General features: G+C 50.5%; 2 protein-coding genes across 9 annotated transcripts in view; one reads left to right on the forward strand and one right to left on the reverse strand.

Moving 5' to 3' along the window:
- ANKS1A (ankyrin repeat and sterile alpha motif domain containing 1A) overlaps positions 1 to 14,339 on the forward strand; it is a 119,888-nt gene extending 105,549 nt beyond the window's left edge. For 2 of the 8 annotated variants that reach the window (XM_065698615.1, XM_065698616.1), the window contains 3 exons: positions 241 to 339; positions 1,037 to 1,134; positions 14,023 to 14,339. In XM_065698615.1, coding sequence (XP_065554687.1) covers positions 241 to 339; positions 1,037 to 1,134; positions 14,023 to 14,134 — 309 coding nt within the window. In that variant the 3' untranslated portion in view covers positions 14,135 to 14,339. Of the gene's footprint in view, positions 1 to 240; positions 340 to 1,036; positions 1,357 to 4,066; positions 7,113 to 14,022 lie in introns of those variants that run through there. The other 6 variants (XM_065698619.1, XM_065698617.1, XM_065698620.1 and 3 more) reach the window with 6 other exon arrangements.
- On the reverse strand, positions 8,543 to 13,844 carry TCP11 (t-complex 11). Its single transcript, XM_065698463.1, is given in 13 exon segments — positions 8,543 to 9,003; positions 9,005 to 9,110; positions 10,536 to 10,690; positions 10,777 to 10,789; positions 11,114 to 11,197; positions 11,200 to 11,293; positions 11,570 to 11,663; positions 11,665 to 11,749; positions 12,619 to 12,711; positions 12,714 to 12,754; positions 13,183 to 13,186; positions 13,683 to 13,724; positions 13,727 to 13,844. Coding segments are annotated over 13 exon segments (1,248 nt in total). The 3' UTR covers positions 8,543 to 8,684.
- Positions 14,340 to 19,205: the final 4,866 nt, after the last annotated feature.

Genomic DNA, 19,205 nt, shown 5'->3' on the forward strand with positions numbered 1-19,205 from the left:
TGGGAATAGCCTGGGTGGGATGGGGTCTAAGTACCCTGCTGGGTCCAGCACAGCTTCCATTGTGCAAACCCAGCAGGGCCACAGTACATAGTAGATAACCTGCAGTTTGCAGTGTGGGAGCGCTCCCGTAGCCAAAACCATCCAAGACTGGAGCTGCTGAGGAGCAGGGACTGCTGCATAAGCCTTTGCCTTCCTTTAATGTCTCCTTTTGTCTGTGTTGTGCTTGCTCCCCCCGCTCAGGTGCCGCTCCCTCCCGACACCCGCTGTTGTTACTGTCACACGTGTACAACACACCGCCCCTCCTACCTGCCGCTGCAGTCTGTTAGTCCCGGAGCCAAGGTCTTTACCCTTCTTCCTGCCACCTTCCATTGTGATCCAACCTGGGCCACCCCAGCTGCCACCAGCCCGCCCGCCTCCCCGCTTCCCCGGCCTCTTGCTGTGCTCCCGTGTCCTGCCTCGCTGCTGTCTTCCCTCCCTGCTTGTTCCAGGGCCGTGCCATGGGCTCAGATGAACCCCGGGGATAAAGCTCTCATGTCCTCATATCCTCCCCTGCTGATGGAGAGTGGCAGCTCTCAACTAACTGTGTTGCTCTTTCTGGTGTTGTTAACCTTCCTGTAGGATCCTGATTAAGGAGGACAAGATGAAAGAGCCATGCTTGGTCAGGAGAGTAAATCACTTGGGAGTTCACCTGCCAGAGCTGTGTCCCCTCTCCCTCTGCCTCTTTTATTTTGCTTCTTATAGTGCCATCTTTATAGCACTCTGTATTTTTCATGTTTGTAAAAGGAAGTGAAGCTGTCACTAATGGTCACAGGAGCTTGCAGGCCTAACACAGGAGGTCCGCTCAAGGTGCTGGGTTGAGACTGATGTGGCTAGACATGTTTTAGCTCACATTTAGGACTCAGTGTGTGTGGGGAGCTGCTTCCCTGCACACGTGTGTGGTTTTGGGATGGGCGTTAGGCAGGGCAGCAGCCTGTCCATGCTTTGAATCCCAGATTCACGGGTGACCTAACATGTCCTCTCTCTCCTTATTTTCTAGCTGGATCCCCCTGAAGTGGACCAAGACTCCCAGTCTCATGCCAGTGTCTCCTGGGTCGTGGACCCCAAACAGGACTCCAAGCGGACCCTCAGCACTAAGTATGAGACCACTATCTTCTAAAGCAAACACACCCCAGTCTAACCGTGCCTTTGCGATCTGATCTGTCCGCTCTAAACCCCCTCTCCCTCCAGCTGCTCGCACTGAGCCCCGCGTAGGCACTACGTCAATGGCAGCAGCACTTAGGAGACTGTAGACTTAAAACCGGCTTTTGTACCTGATCACTGCTGAACACTGTGAATTCTCCTTACTCGGAAACAAGGGTAACACGCTGATAGGTATCCGTGAGGCGGGAGGTACAGGGGGTGCAGGCTGGGGAACCAGAGCTCTGGAGCCAGGAAGCCTCCGGCCGTTGTCACGTCTTTCCCCTCGCTCTGGCACTGTGAATCCCTGGGGCAATGTGACACCCCCCAGGCCTTTTCTATTTCACCTTCTTCTCCTTGGACTGATGGAGACCTCTTGTCTCTGCAGTGCACTCCCACCTCCTACACCCTCTCCTTCCCGACTGAGCCACGGCTGCATACTGTTCAGTGAACTCACCCCTCTTCTTACCTGCCGTTTGAATCGACACTAACCACTGTGATGCTGTCTGCAGATGACACACGTTCACTAGATTGCCTCACGGGGACCCTTGCCCACAGTCTCTCCCCATGAAGCCTGAAGCAGAAAACCTGCTCTGATGGGAGCATTGGTTTGGGCCGGGTGTGATCGTTCCCACTGTGAGCTCTGTCCCCCTCCGAAGCGAGCTGGGGTTCTGGTTTCATGCATTTCATCCCTTGTAAGATTCTTTTCCCCCCATAGTCCTGTTCACACCCACCAAACTTCAGAGCTATGGGCATAGTTCTCACTTTGCAGATTATAAAGAGGTTAAGCTTTTAAAGGCACATGTTGTTAGCCCGTGCTGGGAAGGAAAGGTGTTGGAGGGGCTGGACACTGCGCTGTTGGAGGGCTGCTCAAGCAGATGGAGCTCTGCTGTGTTGAGCAGACTTACTTTTTTGCCAAAGGGAGAAATGGAATTGAAATCAGTCTGCTGCTGATTCCAAAGCTTGTTTTCAGCCTACAAACCATTGCACAGTGAGGGCTATAGGGATCTTGAAACATCTGTCACCTTCCATCCTTGACAGCAAGGATTTCACTTGGAAGTGGCCCTTGCATCAGTGGCCACCTCTGCTTTTTCTGGCTGCTTCTCAAGTGCATGTCTTTCCTCCGGGAAAATGTCCCTATTTCTGTGTAGAAATGCTACTTTCTCAGTAGAAGCAGCTTTTAATTCCAGAATATGACTGGGAATCGTTTCCATAGGATGGCAGAGCAACTGTCACAGGCCAGAGCAGTCTGGGAATGCTGTTACGGTGGTGAAAGCCCCTATGAGCCATCATGGCCTGCCCTTGGCTCCTTCACTTGCGTTTGCAAAGCTCACTGAGCTCAAACTGAGGAGGAGGAGGAGGATTTGATGACTGTACAGTGCCGGGAGGCAGAATTCCTGACCCCCTGCTACTGCTCTCGGAGTTGCTGAGTCCAAGCAATGTCACCTGTCAGTTTCCCCATGTAGGAGATGGGGATGTACTTCCCTCTAAGGGTGGAAGGCTCCTTCTGTTTGCAGAGCAGTTTGGAGACCCTCTAGTGAAAGGCTCTGTGACTTCCACAACATGGCAGTAAACCTCCAGCGCTCTCCTCAGAGCTGAAGTCCAAAACTCCAGACTCAGAGCAGAGCTGGTTCCTGGACCCCAACCAGCTCCTCGCAGGAGAGGGCTGAGCAGATGGAGCTGTGGCTGTTTGGTAGTTGGGCTGCACAGAACTCGCTGACGTGCGCCTTGGTGTGAGTGAACTCACCGTGGGTTTCACACCTTGGCAAAACCCCCTCCCAGCCCAGTTTTGGAGAGGTGGTGGTGATGGTGGGTTTGTATTTGAGAGCTGTGAAGAAAGGTGGACAGCAGCTCCCTGCTCACCTCTGTGTGACGTCTCTGGTGGGCAGCTTAGATAGAAATGGGGAGGAGAGCACACTTGGATCCCCAGTAAAGCTCCGTGTCCAAATAACAGAATTTACCCCAAATCTTCCTTGGTCATCACCAGTTGGCATCAGTGGAGAGGTCACAACAGCAGCCCTGGGTTATTGCACCTGGGACTGAGGGGCTAGAAGCAGCTTGTCTGAGTTTAGAGCTGCTGCCTCAAAGCTTCTCTTTCCCCATACTTGTGGTGAAATCTGATGTTTCAAAATCTTGATTCAGCTCTTTCTCAGGAGTGAATTTGACCTCCCAAGTCATTTGTGGCTGAATGGCAGTGAGCAGCAAACTGACTTCGAAATGAGGGTTAGGCTGGTAAGAACCCAAGTGAGAGGAATGAAAAGATTGTCTTAGAGAAAAAGGAAGTCTCAGCCTAGTGCATGTATTTCACATGCCGAGGAGCCTCTTACCGCAGAGCAAGTGCTCCTCTGCTTAAAGACCCCTGAAGCGGAGGTTGAACTGCAGTTGCCTGAAGTGCTGCAGGACCATCCTGCCAACCGCACTGTGGTGGACAGCAGAATATTGCTGCGTCTGAGGTGCTCTGAGAGGCTGGGGTTGGGTTTGATCAGCATCTTTCCAAGCTGTAAGGGAGCCCTGAGGGTTTCTGTGTCCTTCAAAGAGAAACACGTTTGGTGTGGTAGTGCAGTTTCTACATGTAAGCATTTACCATGCCATAGCCCACCCAACCGCCTGACTCTAGAGCTCAGACCGCTCTTGCATCAACCCTGCTCTCAGCAGGTTTCTCAGCACCTCCCACACTGGGTCACCACAGCATGTGCCTTTCTAAGGGTGACCATCCAAACCCAGCTGGGATCACAGGCAGCTCTGCCTGAACTAGAGCCCCTGCTGTGTGTCCATAACCCTCACGGTTGTGTCACGTCCTGGCCATGAGCCTCATCTTTCCCAGCACTTGTGGTTTATGACTCAGAAATCATTCATTCCATTATCTTCCTTTCTGTTTGCCTCTGCAAAGCTGAGCTCCGGGCAGCTGTCTCCTACCACGGACATGTAGTAACGGGGCAGAGACCTAAGAAGCAGTGGCCTGCTGACACGAAGATCATCTCCATCTGGTGTCTGCCTTGGAGTTGGGTGCATGGCTGCTCAGTAAGGGCTCCCAAAGCAAAGGGGGGTAAAGGGATCCCAGGCACCAGCTGAGGAAAGCAGCTCTCTCCATGTCTAGCAAAGGAAAGTTGAGACTTCTGAGAGTGATGTCACCTTTTCTAGCTTGACACAAATGTTTTTCAACCTGTTTCTTTAATAATGTGCAAAAATGATGCAGAGCAAATCCAGTTCACAGTTTAAATGTAGCACTGCAGGTATTTTGGTGAGGAAAAAAAAATAGATATCCTTATTTACTGAGAATCCACGCAGCCCTGAGTACAGCAGGGAGTCTTAGTGGTGGGAGTGGTGTGCACATCTCTAACGGTACTTACATTTGCTTCAGTTCTGGGTGAACAGTAGAGAATGCCAAATTTCTGGAAATCACTTCCTCCAGTGTGAGAAGCCTGGCAGGGGAAGTGCAAATGGAAACAACTTAAGGAGTCTGCAAAGGATCTTTCACCCCAGAGTGGTTGTGGCCAAGTCTGACGATGGTACAGAGCTCGCTTCCCCTACACAGAACTCTTGCATTGCAATACTTGATGTTTCTATGGCAAGGACACAATTTCTTCCCATTTTTCCGCACTGAACCCCTGGAGATGAGTCCCTTCTCCAGTCTCGTGTGCACCTGAGTTGGTTTTAAATGCAGTTATGCCCTGAAGGGTTGAGGGTTTGGGGTTTTTTAAAGTCTATTCAATTGTGATTTAGCACTTTTTTGATACTAGCTTGTTACTTAATTAGTGCAACCGATTCAGAAGGTGAACAAATAAGGAGTTAAATTTTGGGCATTACACTGAAACAGTCCATACCCCAGGAGAAATCAGACCAACCTGAGAATGGCTCAGCCCCCATCTCAGTCGAGGATCTCCAAAACCGCCATCTCAAAGGTGCCATTACTTTTCTTCCAAATTGGCAGGGTATCTAACAGCAGTTTGGGCTGTGACTGATGTGTCTTCACGCAGTACTGACTGTTCCCTCAAGGGAGAGGTGTGAAAATGTGATTTTCATTCTTCAGACACACAAATGTAGCACAGCACGAGTGTAACCTCGACAGGCATTATGATGGTTGGGGATGTGGTACCTGCTGCTTTACTGTGATGGTATGCCCAGATAATTTCTGTTTAACTCCAGTTGCTGCTGTATGTCAGGATTTCATTTAGTCTCTCTAGCCAGTGAGGCAGAGAGATGATCCGTAATCCCAAGGGCATAGACCTGTAAATGATAAGGAGGGGGAAGTGGAGATTATTTTTTAAGTTGATGAATTTAGGAAACCTAACATTCCTTGTTCTGCATATGTTGCATTCATACTGGTGTTAAGTGTAAATATTTGGTGTGTTGGCAACAAGTCTTTTTGGAGAGATTGCAAATTGAACCTCTGCTTGGGAGGAGGGACACCTTTCTTTTTACTTGCATGAGCTTTTTGAAGGTTGGCTTGGAGGTGATGTGGTGATGAAGACTCCAATCTTCAGGGGACTGTGCTTAGTGACCCTGGTGGTCCTTTCCAGTCCTGTGTGTGATCCTGTGGTTGTCTTTAGTGATCCAACAGTTCTTTAGCCAGATACTCTCTTTCTCACTCCATAGGCAAAGCAGTTGTTTTGGCAGTGCATATTCCCCTTCTATTTCAATGGGTTTTCTCAAGGTACTTGCATGCTGGAGACAGATCCTGGACCATGCCAGTCCCTGACTCTCAGTCATGTTATCCCACCCATTGCACAGTATTCTGCCTCTTCCTCCCTCCAGGGTTTTATGGTATCTGGGAGGAAAGTGCCCTAAATTTCTGGTGCTGAATATGACTTTTGACTCAAAATGCATCTGCTGTATTCTCTGCCTGGAAAAGGTGGGGCTGCCCTGGGCCTCAGTCCCCTTTTTTAAGGACAGATTGTGGTTTACAGAGTTTGGATTGTGCATGGCATGAGTCCAGGCTGAGAACTCAAGATAAGTGACTGAGATGCAGAGTTGTCCTTTTTTATATAGGAGGGGATGAACTTTTTTGGTTTGTTTGGTTTTGGGTTTTTTTTCCCCAAATTGAAGCTGCTTTATCCTTTTTAATTTTGTATTTACAAGGAAGAACAAAAAGTTGTTCAGCTGCCATTGAACTTGCTTTGGGATTGTTCTTTTATGAAGAAATTATGCAACTTTGGTGGGGTGTGTGCCTGTCCCGTCACAGGGAGAAGATGCAGCAGCTTCCAGGCTGTACCTCTAGTGACAAGTCTGCGCCTTCACAAGGCTGCTGAGACGCAGACCAGATGCCAAATAGTCCCTCTGAACCCACCCCGTTCTATGGGCAGCTGAAGTGGAGGCAATTGCTCTAATGCTCCTTCCACTGCACTTCAGCAGTTTCTAGCAGCACAGTTTCCCTAGCTTCCTTCTGCTGACGTTTCCATGCAATCAGACCTTTATTTTAGAGGTGTTTGCAACACTCTTGTTGCTAAAGGTCTCCCTTTTATGCTTCCTATTGGCATTATTTCCTGTATTTTTTTATTTTTCCAAAAGAAAGTACCTGTGCTGCTCTTGCAAAGTCAATCTAGCTCAAACATTTTTCTTACCCATGGAAGAATAACCTGAGATTCCCTAAGAGGGCAGAGAACACTCACGTTCAGTTTGCAATGTAGTCATTTTTGCTAATTGTGATGTATGGCAGTGGGACTGATTTGTACTACAAATGTTATTTAATCTGTCTGTATTTTGATACTTGAATTTCCTTTTATTTCCTGTATATACAATTGTTAATCTGTTCAAATTTGTCTGAATTTTGAAACATCTTGTGGTACCAAACATAACCAATCTGTGCAACAACATAGACTGACCTCACTACAACAAGGCGAGAGTGTAAATATTTCTGGGCTTCCAGCAGTCGTTTTGTTGTTTTCAGAATTGTACAACTTAGAACAGACTGAATTAATAAACCAACTTAGACACGTGTTGCCCTCTTGTCACTGTGACCTACCCCAGGGTGACACCAAAGGCTCCTGTTCTGTGTTACAGCAACGCTGTTCCTGTCCTCAGCCAACAGACCCGACCTGTGAAGGTAAGAGAAGAGGGGTGTGAGGGATGGCAGATTTGTGGTGTTTGATTAGGTGAGTCCCGCGCCTGTGCTTCTCCGCTTTGTAAATCCAAGGAAAGAAGCAGCATTGGAGCACTGCACAGAGGTGACATCTGGTGACCCCAACATGAGAAGGACATGGAGCTGTTGGAGCAAGTCCAGAGGAGGCCATGAGGATGCTCAGGGGCTGGAGCACCTCCCCTATGGAGCCAGGCTGAGAACATTGGGGCTGCTCAGCCTGGAGAACAGAAGCTGCGTGGAGACCTCAGAGCAGCTTCCAGTGTCTGAAGGGGACTGCAGGGATGCTGGAGAGGGGCTCTTCATCAGGGACTGTAGGGATAGGACAAGGGGTGATGGGTTCAGACTGAAACAGGGGAAGTTCAGGTTGGATCTAAGGCAGAAGCTGTTCCCTGTGAGGGTGCTGAGGCGCTGGCACAGGGTGCCCAGAGAAGCTGTGGCTGCCCCATCCCTGGCAGTGCTCAAGGCCAGGCTGGACACAGGGGCTTGGAGCAAGCTGCTCCAGTGGAAGGGGTCCCTGCCCGTGGCAGGGGTTGGAACTGGAGGAGCTTTAAGGTCCCTTCCAACCCGAACCAGTCTGGGATTCTGTGATGTGCTGTGGTTGTGGAAGCAGAGCAAAGAGCACTGAAGCTGGGAGCAGTCCTGCTTTAGTTGGGTGGGGTGGGATGGGGAGTGGTGCCTGCTGTGCAGTCGTTTCATTTGGTTGAAGCTGCTCTGTCTGCACTTAGTCATAGTGACCCCAAATATTGAGTGTCATTATTTTGAGACAAATGCATTATTTATGCATAAGAACACATCCACTGGTTCTGTTCAAGACCTCCAGCCACTTTGGGTATGGTGAGAAATGTTCATTTTTACCCCCATTACTGTGCATCTGGAAGGATTGTTCCATTGGGACTGAGGGGACCCTCATTTACTAATGCTGAAGAGTGAAATCACAGCAGCCAGTGGTTCATGTGACAGCAGCCATTGGGTTTAGTATTTACCCAGCGGAGATCTTGAGCTTGCCAACAAATAGGACATTTTCATGATGTAAAATTAGAGCAAGAAATCCAGACAGGTTAAAGTTCCCATTTTCATGTCAAGTGAAATCTGGCTGATGTGAAATACTAAATACACCAGGGATTGCTAAATTTATACCGTATGTTCCATTTCTAATAATTCAGTCAGGTTTTCAAGCTAACATTGAACCATATTGAGCAGATTTAATGATTTTAAATACCATGTGGCCTTATCGAATGCAAACAGCATCCGTGGGCTGTGACTAAAGCTTCAGCAAAGTAGGTTACAGGCCCATGGCAGAATTAAGACCTTGAATTAAAACACCTTGAGCTCCTCTGCAGCTTTATCAGCTCCACATCCTGTTGCCTTCCCCACCAAATAGTGGCAGGTTTGGGGGAAAAAGCAGCACTACGTTTTGTAGTTGGGAGGTTTATTCAGATAGACATGGAGAGTCACTGCATAGTAGTAATGCTGGTCCCTGTGGATTTGTCCAGTTGATTTTTACAATCTGAGGCATGACTTGAGATACAGTGGGAGAAAGTGTTCCACCTCTGCCAGATGGTGAAGATGATCGGAAAGAATCCGCTTCTGAGTCTGGTTCTGCACCTGGGAGAAGCACCTTCGTGAGAATTCCTGAGTGGTGAGGTCCAAACTCCTGCCTGTTGTGGTGGATTGCACTTCCAAACCTGCTCCCAGCTTCCCACAGCTCTTCCTGAACAGAACCAAGGCTCTTCAGGAAATCTTTCTGCACTCTGTCCATCAGGGGCAATGAGAAGGCAGGGGAAGGAACGAATCTGCTGCTCTGTAGGGAGAGGAAGTAAGTGAACAAAACGAAATCTACAATCAGCACAGGAAGCTTCCTCATGCAGTCAAGAGTAGATCTGAGGGCAGCCACATTGTGGTGGGATGTTGTGGACAAGTAACACAGTGGGTGGATTCAGGGACACAGTGGATTAATGTATTCCTTTTCCATTTGGAAGTAGCTGAAAGAGCCTCCAGCACAGGAACCAAGGTGGAACATGTGACACACGGAGAGTACTCAAGTACCCAGGGGCACGTGCCTTGAGTTCACTTTGTAGCTGCACTAAGGAAAGCTGTCACTGGGGGACTGTGCTGAAGGACTTCACAATGGTCAAAGCCATCAAACCTCACGTTAAAGTGGAGCAGGTCAACAGTAAAGATACTTCACCCACCCTGTGAGAGCTTTTGTACTGCACTGAATTGTTGAGCATCTTCAAAGAACTCCAGAGCCTGGGATTTATCTTGCCTGCCACAGCAGCATTTTGAAATGGAAAGCATTCAAGGACCTTGCTGAGGAGTACAGAGCTGATACTCAACTATCAGCTACTTCAGATGTTCCTGCACTTGAAGTGAGTAAGTGGAAAATGTTGATGGAGGCCAAAAGTACAGGCAAGACATGGGTTTGATTTTTAGACACAAAAGGGGGACAGGCTGTCTAGTTCGTGCCACTGCAGGGGTGAGTCAGTGCCATCATCCCCTGCCCAGCCTGTAGTTTATCAAGGTTTGGTTTAGGTTATTAATCCAGCTTTCTGAACTACATCAAAACAAAACAACCTGCTCTGACATGGAAAGAAGAAACCCAAATAAACACTATGATGGATTCCACACAGGCTGGGAAGGATATTTAACTAGATGAAGCAGTGGGCAGGAAGAGCCTCACCTTATTCTCATAGCTGATAAAAGCTGGTCTTCCATGTGGAAATAATCATTCTGTAGCGTACAGGCTGCCTGTGGCGCTGCATTCTCAGCATTCTGAGTACTAATACAAGGTCAAAGTAAGCAGCTCTTATCCAAAGCATTTGAATAAATATTTTGATGGAGTAGCATTTCAGGGCAGCTGAATACCAGCACTGCTCTCTCTAGGGATAAATAGTATTTAAAGATCTTAGCATGGTGCTTTACTACAGCCAGTGATCAAGTACTCACTCTACATCCTGGCCTGAAGATTGCAACACTGCCTAGGAACAGTCCTTGCACTTGGGCCTGTTTAGCTTCTAGCAGGGAAGGGAGGATTTAAGAGATTTTCCAAAGCAATTACTTGTTTGGAAGCATTTCAGGGTGGAACAGGAAAATCAAGGCAGTTTCTAAACCAAGTTTCCCCGACCCACCTCTCCTGTTCAGACTATGTGGAGGGGCCAGACACCAAACTTAGTCTAGACCTGTCCTGTATGCTCCAGGGTAATTAGTCTAAACCTAAATTGTGGCCTACGAGTGCAAAAGTGGCTTCAAGTTCAAATTAGACTTAAGCTCAGAGACTCACCAATGATGTGCTGGGCTGTGTTGTCGTCGTCTGCAGTGCTTTTTATCTGACCTTTCAGGGAAGTGTATGTCAGGGTAAAAGCAGAGTAACCCAGCTGAGGGAGTCCTGCTGACCTGGAGCATGTGGTCACAATGTCTTCTAAAGCTTCTTTATACCTAAATCATACAAAGGTACATGTGCTCTGGCCACAGCTCAGATTGGTTGGGGAAGGGGACTTCTCCACGTGCCTGTGGAGTGTCACCACAGCCAGCTAGCTGTAGTGACCAACATTTAGCCAGAGCTCTGTGAACTAAGCTTCCCTTCCTGGCTCTTTGGCAAGCATTAGGCTGCCCTGCGGCTGACCCATGAAATGGTGATCAGCACTACTCGTTTTTCCCCTGTGATCAAAAGGGGATCATTGCTCTAGAGTTAGCTCCCAACCAAAAACACTGGCTGGCCTCCTCTACTCCTCACAGTAGACCTGGCTGTTATGTGGGTCTCAGATTCTCGTCCATGCCCAGAGGAGATTCTTGCCACTTCTCCCACAAGCAGCCAGTGCCTGCATACTCATTCTTCTCCTTCTGGAAAAGTCAACCCACCTGGTACTCTTGTACCTTTCAGGAGGACCTTTGTTACCCTTTTTAGCCTAGATACAAACCTAGGTAAGCTACATAAGGTGTGTCACAGATGCCTCTGGTCACTAGCAGGACTGCCGCTATGATATGAGGTGCCGCTCATTCACCTGCACTTGTACATCCTGCCTGATCCATAAGCAGTGTCTGTGAGCAGAAACCAAATGAGCCTGTGGGTGTGGAAACAGCAGCTGTGATAACTTGGCAGATCTCAAGCCATGGAGCAGAGCTGCAACACCCCCATGAAGCTGAATGGAAAGCAGCTGCCTGGTAGCAGGGAGGTTTAGTTTTGTGAACCATCCAATTGTTCCACAGAGGGAAAACCCATGTGTAATGCTTCATGGTGTAGAGGGGACAGAGATTCTGGCAGTTCATCCTATAGAAGATGCAGAAGCTGTAAAGGCATTCCGGCACTTTTCCTACCTCAGGGTATTCCTTTTGCCCAGGCTCCCAGCAGAACAGATTCCTGTATCCTCGATTTAGCATGGATGCAAGACTAGGCAAAGTTGTGCTACTGCTGGCTGTGGTGCGGTGGCTGCAAAGAGAACATGGACACTTCTGCTGCTGCTCTGCACAGCCACACTCTTGTGTAATGCAGGTTATCTGCAGTGGGGTAACAGAAATGGATGTTTGCAAGGACAGACTGGTCAGACTAAGTCAGTAAGAAGGAGGTATGCCATGCTGCAGGCTGAACATCAGGAAGAACTTCTTTACTGTAAGAGTGACAGAGCACTGGAACAGGTTGCCCAGGGGGGTTGTGGAGTCTCCTACACTGGAGCTATTCAAGGCCCGCCTGGACAAGTTCCTGTGTGATGTACTGTAGGTTACCCTGCTCTTGCAGGGGGGTTGGACTAGATGATCTTTTTAGGTCCCTTCCAACCCTTGGGATTCTGTGATTCTGTGATTCTGTGAGTGTGTGTGGAGGGAATGGCAGGGAATGGCTTACACCACCACTGACATACAGTATTCATGTCCTGTTGCCCGGGCATGGAGTTAGGCTACTGTGGAGAACATTATCTTGGATAGAGACCTTCAGTCTCCAAAAAGCACCGTTAATGGAGTCTGATGAATGAGAGAGGCAGCCAGAGAGAAATCCTCTATAGCCTAGCAAAAAAGATGTCTAGATCAAATGTAGGATTTCCTTTTTAAATCTGCCTCCTAACATCATTTTGTTCACTCCTCTGAGGAGCTCAAAACACTTTAAACTCCTGAGAACTCACAGTTCCTCCTGAGAAGGCTATTAGCTCTGACTTATGCATGCAGAAACTGAAGCACTCTAAGTAACTGTTTTTCTGTGAGGTTTTAGTAAAGAGCCTTGAGGAAGGGACCCAAGAGTCCTCCAGCTCTTAGGAGCACTTCTCTCATCTGTTACTGAGCACATGATGAAAGCATCAGCTTTGGAATACTCAGGTTCCTTCTAATGCTTTAATAACTCTTCTAGAGGGGGAGTTCTCCCTTCCCTGGTGACTTACTAGGCAGCTTATCCAAGAGTTCCTAGAATTTCTTCTGTTCATACTGGACAATGTGGTCTTGCAAATGAGAGCAGATGCTCTAGATGGTAAATTCAGCATATCCATTTTCATCAGGCTCAGCACCCAGAAAATCTCCCTGAGATGAGACACAGTGAATTGAAGGTTTAATACTGGGGTAAATGCTGTAACTGGGGACATTTTAGAATGCTGAGAAAGGAGAATTTAGATCCTCTGACTTAATTCCATTTTCTTACAAAAGGTTGCTCAGTCTAATTGGAGTGGTACCCAAAAATTACTCTTCAATCTGGCTTCACAGTTGGTTGTGCCATGGCACAGTGACAGCAGGACCTGCCCAAAGAACAGGCAGCCTCCTTTTGTTCCAGGAACTCCACAGTTCTCCAGAGTTGCTCAACAGGAATTGAGGTTGGCCTTGTCTGGAGACTGGGAACACAACTTCTGGGCCACACTGTTGCTTAAAGCTTGCTCTAATGACTCACTCCAGGATGTCTGGCCACAGTTTCAAATCTTGTAAAACCTCCTTTACCTGCATGAAAGAGGAGTTACCTCTCTGGTGGTTAATGGAAAAGCACAGACTGAAAAAGCAAACTATATGCCTCTTCATGCCCTGTTAGGATGTGTGTCTTTTAGTGCTAAACTGTGTTCTTACTCACTACATTGTACGCTTATTTAAGTAGATACTTTTTTGAGTAGATACAGCCCCTCTTATACTTAAAAAGATGTCTTTGTTGAGAGAATTGCAGTTTTTCTTTGTTAGACACTATACCAGGAAGGGCCTACAGCTGTTGCTGTAACCAGCAGCTCAAACAAAAGCTTTCCATTCTTTTGTAGATTATGTGTTTTAAAGACCTGGGACCAGAGAATGAGTTTCCTTCTCAGGCAGGTTTCAGAAGGTGCAGTTGTATCTCCCTAGAAATTATATGGAGCCTACTCTCTCCTCCCTCTTACACATGTTCACATAGGAACATTGGATGTGAGGGGTGATGTAGTGATTCAGAGAAGACATTCTAAGGTAACCATCGTCTCTGGGCCAGGAACAACTCAGCTCATCTCCTGCAGCAGTTGGATTGGCCAGGTGTGGTCTGGGGCCCAGCAGGGAGCTGTTCCTCCACACTGTTCCGAAAGGCTTTGTGCAAGGTCTCCTTCACTGGGCTTCCCAGGCTAAGAGAGGAGGGAACTGGGTTTCTGTTAACATCAAACTCAGGCATTCAGTTTGATGGAACCATTCCTCTTGGTTTTTATTGCAGCTCATGTCTTTGAGTGTTCCCTTCTCTCAGTCTTTACTCCTCACAGGCAGCAATACACCTGGCCTATCTCTAACTCATGCAGATCTTCCTCAACTTCAGTTTTCTAAAGTGGACTCCTTCCTTTCAACCCTGTTCACAGCACCCAGCACCCAACCTGTCCTAACGGAGGGGTGAGAACAGCATGGCATTTTCCCAGGAAACTCCCCAAGCCCTCAGAGAAGATCAACAGAACGTTTCTGTGTTTGCCGTGAGCATCAGTCACTAAAACAGACACCTTCAGCTACGTGCAGACACCTCAGGGGAGATCTCCACCGAAAGGTCTGCTTTGTTCATGGCTTATGCAGCTGAAGCCTCTAATTCTTTCAGTATTAGTCTTATCTGACATCCTATTTACCAACTTCTTAGTAAATCACAAAGCAATGAATAAATTAAGCTCCAACGTATAATTTTTTTTAAATATATTTCAGGAGCTACCTTATTTTCTTGTTACTTCTCCTGTTACTTCCACAGACAGATCCAAACCCTCCTCCTTTCCACGTTCTGCCACGGAACCATAACGTGACAGAGAAAAGCCAAGCGTGAACATTCACATATACACCCCAACATGCTGGGAGCCCCTGCCCGCAGGCTGGAGCCAGCGTCCCGTGGGGTTCCACGCACAGGGGAACTTGGAGCTCCCATCGGTTATTCGACAGAGAGGCCCTGCGAGGGGCCGGCTGCAGAAAGGCGCAGCCCAAGCGAGTAAGAGGAGCGCTCCCGCGGGGGAGCTTTAACACCAGGGCTGCGGAGCTGCGGGGGACAACGGGCGGCTCCCCCCGCAAAACGCTTTGTGCACGGGTCCGGGGACCCGCCTCGGCCGCCTCCTCCCGCGGAGCGCGGCTGACACCTAGTGACGGCGGGGAGCGGCGGCCGCTGCTCCGCCAGCGCGCCCCGCCTGTGCGCGGAGCTGCAGCCGCGGATGTTAACGCCGCCCCGGTATTTAACCGTGGTCAAGCGGGGCTGGCAGCGCTCAGGGAAGCCGTCAGGCCCCGCTTCCACCCCTTTCCCCGGACCGGGCCGGGTCTCGGTCATGGCGGGCCGGCCCCACGTCCGTCCCCTCACGGAGCCGCCATCAGTCCCACAGCGCGGGCCGGCCTCCTCCCGCCACAGCTTCAAACGGGACCGAGCCACGGCGCGACGGGCGGGGGGGAAGGGGCGAGCCCGCTGCCGTGGTCCTGGGGGGTGTCCCGCACCCCTCCCCGGGGTCCCCGCACCCCTCCTCAGGGCCGCCGCACCTCGCTGGCGCCCAGAAGCACTGCGGGGCTCCGCGTCCCGCGGGCGGCCTCGCTGACGGAGCCCGTCGCGTCGAACACCCCTCCGCGCCGGCGCCCATGGGCCGTCCCGCAACGGGGAAAGGCCGCAAGCCGCGGGGTCCTGCTCCCCCCTCCCTCGCGAATGGGACGCGCCGGGGCTGTCCCATTGGAGGCGGGGGGCCACGGGGTCGCGAGGAGAAGGGCGGGCCCGGCCTTCTCCACCTGCCCCCGCCATTGTGGTGCGCGCTATGGGCAGGAGCTGCGGGCGAAGCGGGCGGCCCCGGTCTGCCCCGGTCTGCCCGGCGCGGCTGAGCCGAGGGGCAGCTGTGGCTGTACCCGGCTGCCCTCGCTCCCTAGCAAGGGCAGCAGATCCCCCATGGCCCGCGGGCTGGGGCCGAGCGGCCTCGTACCTGAAGGCTGTGCGGGGCTGTGGCTCGGTGCTGACAGGGCGTTGCAGTCAGACATGCCTGAGGGAATGAGGTGAAAAGGGTGGCTCCGCAGAGCTGGAGAGGCTCCAGGGAGCGCTGCGGGGGTCGCAGCGGTGAAGCCTCCTTTCCTCTTGCTTTGTTCACCGTGGTTTGCCCGGTTTTCGTCCCGGTGGACCCAGAGAGCAGGGGCTGACTGCGGCTGTAACCACGGCTTGACTGCGCCGGGATTGGGGTTAAACCTTCGCAGGGCAAAACACCCAGTTCGGGATGAGGCTCCGTGTGCACCAATAAAGAAGTCGCCTTTTTGATCCTTCCCAGCATTTATTTTCCTCAGTGTATCTCCTCAGCACCCAGTAACACCAACTCGTGCCGTCAGCGGTGGAGCCGGGAAGTTCTGGGGCACCATGGGGCAGGGTCTCACCATGCCCCCGGCTCCACACCCATGGTGACCCACGCTCAGCCCCATGTGTGCAAGGGACAGGCGCAAGAACCAGCGTGCCCGGGAGCTGGGGCCTTGATCCACCCCTTGTAAACCAGCCCTGGCACAGCTCTGGCCTCCAAAGCCTGTGAAAGGCTTCAGACGTCTGGGTGCTGTGGCTGGGGCACTGCCCAGGATGAAAGGCACAGGACTGGCACTCCGTGTGAGGAGGGACAGGGCCGTGCCCACCCCTAATGCGTTACAGCCTCACAGGCAGGCCGCGTGCACACCGCTGCGGCTCCCCGCCTGCTGCCCGTGCACTGCAAAGGGTCCCAGGTGGGTTTAGTGGTTTTAAGGAGCTGCCAGCATTGCACAGGGTTTGCAGCAAGATACGAGTGCAATTAATGCAGTTCAGCTGGTGAGTTGTAGCCTTTTTAGCTGTCATAAATGATTGAATGTTGGGAGTAGTCATAGCCTGAAACTGTGTCTGCCCTGCTGTATCCCTGCAGCACAAGGCTGTGTCAGAGTGATCTTAAACCATGGTTCTTCCCTGTGAGGGTGCTGAGGCGCTGGCACAGGGTGCCCAGAGAAGCTGTGGCTGCCCCATCCCTGGCAGTGCTCAAGGCCAGGTTAGACACAGGGGCTTGGAGCAAGCTGCTCCAGTGGAAGGGGTCCCTGCCCGTGGCAGGGGTTGGAGCTGGAGGAGCTTCAAGGTCCCTTCCACTCAACCCAGTCTGGGATTCTGTGATTTCCTCAAGCCCCCGGGGAGCTCTCAAAGTCATCCCATCAAAGAGCAATAAGGGAAAACTGCTTGGCTTGGGCAGCACTGCAGATACATCAGATAACGACCAGTCCTTGGCTGGGGAGAGGATGCTGCTGAGAAATGACCTCGGGAAACCAACCACCCCAGCTCTTACCTCTTACTTGAAGCACTCCAGGGCCTGTCCAGTGTGCTTGGTTTGCCCTGTCCCCAGGGGGAATTCACCTCCTCCCGAATAGAGAGCTATGTGGTGGAGTGGCACAGGCCTCGGCACAGCTTTCTGTGCACTCTGCAGGCAGGTGGACACAGGGTTTGGTTGTGGGTTTGGTTTAGTTTAACTGTTTTCCCAAGAGAACACGTGTCTCAGTGCAGCCCTGGGGAGAAGCAGGGCTGGCTGCTCACTGTGCACAAGCTGGCAATTGTTCTGTCAAACTTTCCAAAGATACCATGTATGTGATGCCTTGGAGAGGCAACTGCAGCAGCTTTTGGTGGCTCCTGCATGGAAAGCATCAGGAGAAGCCAATGGTGTTCTGTGCGTGTGAAGCATCCATGTGTGGGTTCCTCCCAAAGATCTCCTACACCCACAAACAAGGGCACAAAGAGGCTTTGAGGGGTGGTTGCTCTGCTCAAAGCCACAGGACAGGGCAGGAAAACAACTGATCATGAGAAATAAACCCAGGAAAGCTCATTGTGGACCCGGCTGGCCCAAATCCTACCCAGGAACTGCCCCCAGTGCTCCCTGTTCAGCTTTGCACAGTGCAAGACCCTTCTGCTCCTTTCTGCTGCTCAGCCTCGAGTGAGGAAGGTGAGGGTGGGGAAATAGCATTTACAGAGAATAAAACAGCAGAGCTCTTGAGGTGACTTTTGCTCACATCTACCTGTGTCAGTGCAGGGCCCACCACTCCCAGCCTATAAATCCTGATCCCAGAGGATGCAATTGTATATATTTAAATAAACATGCATTTGCCCTGTATGTATGTCCCTTCCCAAGTGACCGGTGACATGAAGAACTGTAATAGCAGACTGTATTTGTAATGCATTTCCTACAGATTTCTGCAGGGGAATCTGGTTCATGGGTGGTTTTAACTTGCCACAAAGGCACAAGACCTCAGGAGCACTGGTAATAGGCAGGGTGGGTTCTTTTTAATCTACTGTTTTAATGAGCTCCATCCATCTTTCTGATTAGATTAATCTCATTTATTTCAGCCAAGCCATCCAGCTGAAATCCCAACAGAGGAAATGGGGATTTTGACTCTTTCAGGGTGAGTGTTTGAGTATCAGGCAGCCACCTCCACAGGGACATTTGCAGTTTGCCCTTTTATCACCTCACAAGTTTGTAACCCTGATGATCACATTGGAAAGGGACCATCCAAGCTCTGAAACTGTCTGCATCACCCACAGCATCAGTTGTGTGCTGTGGAGAGCCCATGTGTCTCTCCTCTGGTCTTTTCAAGCAACTTCCCTAAGAAAACAAAACCAGCCTAGCAGGGAGGGCTCAGCTTTCCAAAACAGCTCCCATTTTTCCTACAGGAGCAGAGATAGCTCCATGGCTGGAGCATCTTCTCCAGTGGAATGGCCACGCTTCTGCAAACCCACCACCATGACCCCACCAGGCACAGTGAAGCAGCAGAGGGTGGGAAGGTTCCACTTGTTCAAACAAGCTGCAGCCCATGGAAAGGGAAATGGTGTTTCAGTTTAAAAGCTGCTGTTGATTTTTCAAGCCTGACAAACATGAAAGTCTCCATTTGGAGGAGTCAAACCAGCAGTGAAATGGGTCCCTATCTGCACACCTACACACTGATGGAGGCAGCTGAAAGCAAACTTCCTGCTGAGTCCTCATCCAGATCACCTGCAAATGCAGTGTACCAAGCTGTGAGCAGCCACCTGGCTGTGGGAGGTTCTCTGCAAACATGCAAACCCTGTCCCAGCATGAGAGGTAAAGCCCAGTTGGTGTTACAGCCCCTCACTTCCAAAAAGTGGAGCTTGGAGCCTACAAGTTACAGCTTTGACTCTGTTATGAGGAAGGCAATGAGGGGGGAGGGCAGAAAACATTATCTGGTGTTTTGGGAGGGTGTGTGGGGCAGAGCCAGGAGTTTCCTCTGCGCCATCAGCCAGGAAAGTTATTTTGCAGGATCCCCTGGGATTGTTTTTGTGCTGGATACTGGTGGATCTGGGAGCAGACAGGTGGATCCTGAGGAGCTCGCAGCTTCCCTGCAGGTGAATGAAGCAGTGTTGTCCACCTTGTCCAAGTGAGAAAGTGTTGTGGTGTTGGGTCTGCTGTAGCCTGATTTTGGTTTGAACCCTTTAGAGAGGTATCTGTTGCAGTGATGGCTCTGGGGTGGGTGTGCAAGGTGTCTACGTGCTGTAACACACCACATGCTTCACCAATGACTACAGCATCTATTAATGCCCTTCTCCAAAGCT

Source organism: Lathamus discolor, chromosome 19 (assembly GCF_037157495.1).
Source record: "Lathamus discolor isolate bLatDis1 chromosome 19, bLatDis1.hap1, whole genome shotgun sequence".
NCBI classification, from domain to species: Eukaryota; Metazoa; Chordata; class Aves; order Psittaciformes; family Psittacidae; genus Lathamus; species Lathamus discolor.